Raw genomic sequence first — 8,261 nt, 5'->3', positions numbered from 1 at the left:
GCGGCAGCCCGTGCGGCGGAGGATCAGGGACGCGTGTGTGCGTGTGCTGGAAAGGCGGCCCTCCCCGCTGCCGCCGCAGCGCCAGCGCCTCCCCCTCCCCCGGCGCGCACAGCCCGTCCCCGTCCCCGGAGGCGGCTCGAGCCGCTGCTGAGCAGCCTCGCCTTCGCCTCCCGCGTTTCCTGCCGCCTGCCCTCCCCCGGCCGGGCTCCAGGAGCTGCCGCTGAGCAGCGCCCGGCGGGAGAGCAGCTCAGAGCGCGCACGGGGGCGGGCGGAGGCGGCCCGGTTCTAGGCGGCCGTGCGGGAGAGAGGCGCGCGAGGAGACGCCGGCCCCCCTCTCCTCGTTTGCTCGCTCGCTCCCCGCCTCCCGCACTCCGCTCGCTCCCACCCCTTCCCAGCGTGATTGATCCGTCACGGGCGCCGCCGCTGCCGCCGCGGCCGTTCTGAGCCAAGCCGGAGCCCGAGCCGGAGCCGGAGCCGGGGCCGGCGCCATTGCGCGGGCGCCGCGGGGAAAGCTTGGCGCGGGGCGGCGGGCCGGGCCAGGCCATGCGGGCCGAGTGAGCCGGCGCCCGCAGCCCGCGGCGCGGCATGGCTTCCCCGCGGAGCTTCGGGCAGCCCGGGCCGCCGCCGCCGCCGCCGCCGCCCGCGCGCCTGCTGTTGCTCCTGCTGCTGCCGCTGCTGCTCCCGCTGATGCCCGGGGCCTGGGGCTGGGCTCGGGGTGCCCCCCGGCCTCCGCCCAGCAGCCCGCCGCTCTCCATCATGGGCCTCATGCCGCTCACCAAGGAGGTGGCCAAGGGCAGCATCGGGCGCGGCGTACTTCCCGCGGTGGAACTGGCCATCGAGCAGATCCGAAACGAGTCGCTCCTGCGCCCCTACTTCCTTGACCTGCGGCTCTACGACACCGAGGTGAGTGTCCGGCTACCCGCGCCGTCGGGGCTGTGGTGGGCAATGGAGGAGGGGAGTGTTGGACAGAGGCAAGCTTTGGTCCTTGGGCAGAGTCCTGATTGACCGGTCCGTACCTGCCGAGAGCATCTCGAGCTGGTGCCCAAGCTCACCCCCGGAGTCTCACCAGGCTGGGCTCGCACAGCTGCTACCAAGATTGTTGAGCATCTCATTCCTCTGGGATTGTATGTGTGTATGTATGTGTTTGAGGTATAGAAGAAGACTAGGGTCTCCTTTAACCAGAGGAGTGGAGAAGGTGGCAACTGGACCCCCCAGAAGGCCTGCAGTGGTTGCCCCTGCCCAGGTCCCGCTGGTAGGGCTGTGGAGTGCCGGGTGGGAGGAACAGGCGCATTGACTGCAAACTGGGCCACCTTGGTTTGGAGAGGCCCCGGGCCTGCTCGCGGGCCCCCAGGAGAGCCGAGCCGCGCTCTGAGGTCCGGAGGGCTCCGGGACCCGAGAGGCCAGTGCGCGCAGCAGGGCTGGGTTCATGGTGCGCGCCAGCGGCTCGGGGTCCACACAGCGCCGGCAGGTGTGGGGTCTCTGGCTCTGCAGCGCTGCTACCTGGATGTGGCCAGCACTGCCTGTGGCCGGAGGAGACCCTCTCGGGTTAGTTGCTCAGAGGGTGCCCTGAGCAGGTCTCGCCCCGGATGCGCGGGGGTGTCCAGCTGCGCTGCTGCTGTTGGCCCGGCAGCTGCAGGCGCAGCTTCTCTGGGCGCAGACTTGAAGCACGGACTTGGAGCGCAGTAGCGGGCTTGCCCTCCCGGCCTCCTTCTCCGAGGGGAGCCGAAGAGCCGAGAGCTTCCCATCTCGAGCCCCCTCCTCACACCCTCGGTTTGGGTACCGACTGAAGCCCCAGCTCGGACCTTCACCGCAGCTAGGGGCCTGAGGTGCGCAGAGGGGGCTCGGAGGAGCGATTGCCGGCCGCGCGAGGTCGGGTTTGCGAGTTTTTCGGACTAAGGTTGCCCCTACGCTCCGGCCGCAGAGTCTGAGACGCGGCCTGAAGGGGGCAGTGATTTCCTGTGCAGTAAGCTCTGTCGGCGCCTCTTCCACCGCGCCAAGCCTGGCGGAGGCGCTGGGCTCGACTCTGGCTTCCCGGGGCTCTCCGGCCACTTAAGCTAGAGCCCAGATGTTAAGACCCCATCGGAGAGGAGGGTCGCGTTGCCACGCTGATCGTTCAGCAGGGGCTTTGCTTCCGTCTCTGTCTGGCCCTTTTTTGGTCCCTGGAGAAAGGGCAGAAATCTCGATTGCATCTCATTCCCGGTCATTCCCCCCCCCCCCCCGCCCCCTTCACGGATGAACCAGCCTGCTCTGTACTGTAAATAAAAGGTGAAGGAACGGGTGGCAGTTGGTGGCGGGGCAAAGGCTGCTGCAAGCCAAGAGGCTTCCTCTCTGCTCGGGGAGGATGCAAGCTGGAGGGCTGTGCAGAGCGAACCCGGGCGTGGAATCATTTTTGAATGACATTCCCGACGCCCTCATCTTTGCCCTACCACTTCAAGTTCTCTGGGGGACTTGCCCTGCACACGTAAATGGAGAGGAGGATGCAGTTACTCCGGGGCACGTCTTCTCTGCACTGCTTCTCTGTTGCTCCCATGCATATTCCTCTCGAAAGGGACACGGGAGAGCCAGTTCTTGGGAGACAAAAACATTTGTAGACAGGGCAGCTCTGCTTGCATCATCACCAAATATTGTCAGCTGCATAGTGTTTTCATCATCCATTTACCCTGTCAGAAAGCTTCCCTGGAAGAGAGTTCCCGTTCCCTTGCTTGTGGCAGTTAAAGGGATGGGTGCTTGGTTTCAGGGTGTTGGTCGAAGCTTTTAATTTTATTTTTTCAAGTGTGTCTTGATGATTTTCTGAGTGAGAGAGCCCAGAGGCAAGAGGATGAGGCTGGTGGAAGGCTCCTTGGTTGGTGGGACTATGTGCGAAGCATCAGGAAGGGGGACAGGGGTAGTATCAGCCTCATGCAAACAGGAAGCACCTCTAGCTCTGTGAAGGGGCACAGAGCATGGGCGTTGGCGTGGGTTGGACCTGGGTGCCAGTGAGAAACAGGTTAACTTCCCCCTTGGTGACCTTGAGCGAGGTATCTAATCTCTCTAAGCCTGGAGCTCCACACGGGAAGAAGCGGAGCTGTTCTCTGCACTGGGCAGGCTGGTGAGGTGGCGCTTGAGGGAGATAACACGCCGGAGTGGAAAACGCTTTGAGCCGGTGGGCTCAGAGGCCTGTGCTCTGCCTGGCGTGCTGTAAGCACTAAATAAATGTTTTCTGCCCTCCTTCCTTTGTTGTCCTTTGGCATGGATTCACAAGTAAGACCTCGAGACGTCAGGTGTGATAAAATGGTCACAGCAAAAAAAAGATTAAGACTGCTTATTTGTTTTTCTTGTTCTTGAAAGCTCGTAGAGAGTCACTGAAGTTACCACCAGAAAAAAAGGAATTCCGCCTTATGGTCAAATAATTATGTTATCTCCTGCCGGAGGTGTCACATTTGGAAGAATAGAGTGCCCAGGTGATATAATACCTAGTCTTTTTAAGTAGCCTGTCTTGAGAGTAGAGGTACTTTCTGTCTAAGCTGAAGTGAAGGGAAGATCAGTCTGTGTGATTGCAGCAAAAGCTACAGTCCCCTGAAGGGTGTTGAGGGCCTGCATTGGAGCTTGTGGGGCCTGTTTTATTCAGCTGGGCTGTTGTTCTGGCTCGTGTGTCCCTAATCACCTGCTGGCTGTGTCACTTGTTGAACACAAGATGGATGTGGCGAAGTGGTTTTGGCTTGTCGTTGCTGACATTTGCTGTCAGTCAGTGGCTGGAGACTGTGGGCGGGGGGATGGACCTGTGTCCACACAGCCTCCAAGGAGATGGAGGTTTAGCAAGGAATGGATTAATCTGATCACTGGGACAGCTTGTCTCAGTGCAGGAGCCTCCTGCCTGCATCTACCCATGTTTGTCCCTCTGCTGTAATTAGAATAGTGACAGAACTTCGAAAGCCCCATTCAGTGACTTGTGTTGGCAAAAATGAAACATCTCATCAGAGCATCTGCTAGTCAAGACCTCTTTTCTCTGGCGTACCTCACATTACCTTAGCAAATACTTCTTTTTGTATTTCAAGGAAGATTTGAATGTAAAAGCATAAGCAAGACGATAGGTAAAAGGAAGCATCAGAAACCCTATAGAAACAGAAATTACTGCACCAAGAACCTGAGTTAAGATGCTCATTTTGGAGTATTAAATTTTAACTCGGAGCTTCCTGGCAGTCAAAGTAAGAAGGTAAACATTGTGGATTACATTTCTTACATGTTTGATTAAAAGACTCTGAGTGATAGTATCTATCTTTAAAAAAAAAGGTTTTTCAGGAGATTCAGAAATGTTCTTCACATGGTTGTTTCTCAATCTTGGTAACCACATTAATAAAATAAATTATAACCAAGAAATTAATTTTTTAATTGTTGGCTTTTTCACATTGGTACTACTCATTTTAGAAAATGGAAAATGATAGAGAAACATGAAGAAAAATAGAATTATCCACAATGCACCTGCACAAAAGTAATCACATCTAAGAACTAGCATCATTCCCTTTCCGGTTGCCAGTGTTTACTCTTTATGTACTTCTGTCCTTTTATATTTTGTTTCATTCAGGTAGCCTTATATCATGGGTATTTCTTCATGTCCTCAAACCCTCTTTGCAAAAATGACTTTTGTGGCTGTGTACCATTCTGTACCATTTGGGTGCACAAGTATGAAATCATTCCCTTCTTGTTGGATTTATGTTTCCCCGCTTGCTTACTTTTTAAAATTATCCTGTCATAAACTTAGGAAAAAATCAGGAGCTGAAGGAGCACATTCCAGGTGTGCACCTGCCTCTCGGGGAGTCTGCCCGGATGCAGGGTCCAGAGAAAACCTAGCGATTGGTGAGCGCACCCTTTTCTTGAGTGGCTTTGCCAACTATCTGTTCTCTATTCACTGTGCTTTAGAAGGGACCCAAATGGCTGTTGGATGGAGGCCGAGCTTTTCACGGAGGTCTGAGTACGGCTCAGCAGGCATTAACTGAGTGCCTACTGCAGCTGCCAGTGCTGCAGAAGGAAGTGAAACCCAGCCCCGGGCTCGGGAGAGGAGCTGTTGCGCAGGGGAGAACGGAGAAAGGCCGTATTCTTCTTTTCAGGGGCAGACGGTGATCGTGGTGATGGTTGCATAATTCTGGGAATATACTGAAAACCATAGAATCGTATATTATAAAAGAATGAGTGTTACAATGTATGAATTAGAGTTCAATAGAACTGCTGGTAGAAATAAAAAGGTAGAAAATGGTCTCTTTTATTATCAAGCTCACATCTTACAGCCCCACTGCCCAATCATGGCACCTTGCCCTCAGTAAGTATTGCTTAGGAGTCTTGTTGCAAGTGATAGAAACCCACCTTTAATTGGTTCAGATGACTGAAAAATCCCAGAGTAGACTGTGTGCAGGCGTGGCTGAATCCAGGGAGGCAAACGACATCTTTAAAAAAATCTCTCTCCGTCTCTTAGCTCTGGTTTCTTCTGTGTTTGACCTCACTCGCAGGTAGGCTCTCTGCATGTGGCGGCAGAGATGGCCCTGAGCAGCTGCAAGTTTGCGCATTCCCAGTTTAGAAACTCCAGTAAGGGGGGTGTTTCTCTCCCAACTGTTTCAGCAAAAATCCCAAGATCTGCTCTCATTGGCTTGAATTGGGTCATATGTCCCTCCCTGAACCAATCACATGACGCTCATGGGCCTAGAACCTCTGCCGGCCTTTGGTGGAGGTGAAACCGACAGTTAACAGCAAACATGTTTAGGGATTAGATCATACAGTCTAGAGATGTAGGCATAGGCTTTAACTAGTCAGTGAATGTTTCATTTACTTCGATGGCCACATATTTTATAGTCAAAGATTAAGAAAATATGTTAGTCACGTGTAGTCAAAGATGATACAGTGTGGTAGTTGTGTCCTAAAGGTCTGCCTATAAAGCAAGTTCTAGGAAAAATGTTTAAAAGTACACTTTGCTTGAACTAATAGAAAAATATGGCTAGTTAAGCACAAAGCAGTGATAGTTTAAACCAGCGATTTTCAACTGGTATGTCACAAAAAATGTAAAACATGCCAGTACTTGACTATTTAGTCAGGGGCACTGACCTCTTTTTCCTTAGATTGTCAAAAAAAAAAAAAAAAAGACAATAGCTACTCAACAATAGCTGTTTGGTGTGAACTAACCAAAATTATAGCTATTTTTTGTCAGATTGGCAAAAAAATATATTTTTGGTGTGCCACTGAATTTCAGTCATTAGTTTGTGTGTGCCATGAGATGAAAAATGTGAAAACCACTGGCTTAAGCCATAACAATATTCAGGAGACATTTAGTTTCCGCCTTTTGTTTTAAAGATAATGTCGCTGGTGCACAATCATGAAATATCTCACAGAACCTTGGTTCTTCAGCCCGGTTAGATCCCCCGGGCGCAGGCACCAGACCAGGTGACGTCAGCAACTGAATTAATCAGACCAAGGAGACCCCCTGGAGCTCTCCAGTCAGTTTTGCCCATGACCCCAACCCTCAACCTTTGCCTGTAAAAACGCTTGAATAAAAAGGATCGGGGAGTTTGGATTTTTGAGCGCCGGCTCGCCGGTCTCCTGGTCTGGTGCCCTGCCAATATACTGCCTTAATTTCCCCACGCAGAGCTCAGGTTCAGTGTTGGGCTCTGCTTCGTGTCAGGTGGGCAGACCCTCCTGGGTCTGGTGACAGAGGGAGAGGGAGGCAAGGCCAGCCCCGCCCCCCGACACGGATACAGAGCAGAGAAGAGGCCATTCCCTGAAGGACGTCTGAAGCCATTCCAGGGGCGTGGACGTCAGGTGGGGCTGATCACAGATATCCGCAAAGGCAGGCACTTGGGCAATGCCGAGTTCAATAATGAAACGATAGGTACCAGGGGCATTCAGAGAAAGGGAAGATCCTATCTAGGTCAGCAGTCTCCTAGATAAGAAGTAAAGACGGGTCTGGAAGATGAATGTGGTGTTGACACAGGGAGGTGGGGGCTCAGGGAGATGGAGACTGGATCTCAGGAAGGGCCCCCAGGATCACAGGCTAGCGGCAACAAAGTGCGAGGTGTGTTTGGGGAGCAGTGACTTGTCATGTTTCTACCTGAGTGCAGGGTGTGTGGAGGGAAAGGGAGCCTGGTGGTGGGTGTGGAAGGCCTTGAATGCCTTGTCAGGAAGGTTGGACTGTACTCTGGAGCTGTGACAAGCCTCGGGAGGGTTTTGAACACCAGTGTGACATGATCGGGGCTGGGGGAATGTAGAGGCTGGATAGTAACGAGTGCGCCTGGAGACCGAGAAGCCCTGGGAACCTACTGTAGTCGTTGAAGGGAGAGACTCTGTGGCTTGGACAGAGATGGCGAGGCCGTGAGAGGATGTGGAGGCGAACGAGTGGTGCTGAGACCTGACAGGGCAGGAGGGGCAACAGAGAGGGAGCCGTGGGGGTGGGAGGGACCTGGTGGGCAAGACGGTTGCTGCAGTCACTGTAGGGAAATGAGGAGAGAGGGGCCTGGGCAGCTCCCACTCCAGAAGCTTCAGCTCCCCCAGCTCCCAGTGCCTGTTGCATGAGCTCCTTGTGTCCCTGTTGGGTACCACTTACCTGCTTGGTGACCTTGGACAAGTCCCTTTGCCTTCCTTTCTTCATTTATAAAATGGATCTAATCTACTCACTGCCTTATAAGGTGGGTGGGGAATGAATGAGACCACCCAAGTTAATAATCAAAGCAATGCCTGGTCCACTGTGAGTACTTGGTTCACAGCTACATTGTCACCATTATTGTCATTCCTGTGCTATATGGGGTTGGTCGTGCTGACCTCCCAGGGCTGTAATAAGGAGTAGACATAATGGAGGTAGAACCTCAGAACACGATGTAAATAGAATGCAGTGCTGTCCGTAATCTTGTTTCCCAAAACTGGTTGCTGAGAGGGATGTTGGAGAAGAAGGACTTGGACACGAGATCTTTATTAATGTGTATCTCCCAGCACATCTTCCGCTCTGCCATGCGGCTCGGCCATATTTGTCTCTCTCCCCCACTGGACTGGAGCCCCGAGAGGGCTGTGCCTGTCTGCTCCCCCAGGGTCTTCCATGCAGTGGGCAGCAGTGAATGTTTGCTGAGCTGAGCTATGCATGAATAAATAAGAATCTGCTTTCTGAATTAGCATCCCATAAAATGAATGCTTTTTTTTTTTCAGATCTCTTCCCCGGGTTCTCCACCTTCCCCACCCCTGTGACCCCAGGACTTAGGTGACCCCATGTATCAGGGTTAGCTTGCCTTCCAAACTGTCATTGCTTTCTGCAT

The 8,261-nt window shown here is 53.4% G+C and overlaps 1 protein-coding gene across 1 annotated transcript in view; it reads left to right on the top strand.

Annotated features, from left to right (window-relative positions):
- The first annotated feature begins 585 nt into the window (after positions 1–585).
- Positions 586–8,261, top strand: part of GABBR2 (gamma-aminobutyric acid type B receptor subunit 2) — a 329,379-nt gene continuing 321,703 nt past the window's right edge. Inside the window, exon 1 of the mRNA XM_045840918.1 lies at positions 586–903. Coding sequence (XP_045696874.1) covers positions 586–903 — 318 coding nt within the window. The remainder of the gene's footprint in view (positions 904–8,261) is intronic.

The sequence above is a fragment of the Phyllostomus hastatus genome, unplaced genomic scaffold, assembly GCF_019186645.2.
Source record: "Phyllostomus hastatus isolate PE091 unplaced genomic scaffold, TTU_PhHast_1.1 phas_contig_34, whole genome shotgun sequence".
Lineage (NCBI taxonomy): Eukaryota > Metazoa > Chordata > Mammalia > Chiroptera > Phyllostomidae > Phyllostomus > Phyllostomus hastatus.
The sequence above is the reverse complement of the archived record's forward strand: the minus strand, read 5'-3'. Positions and strand labels throughout refer to the sequence as shown.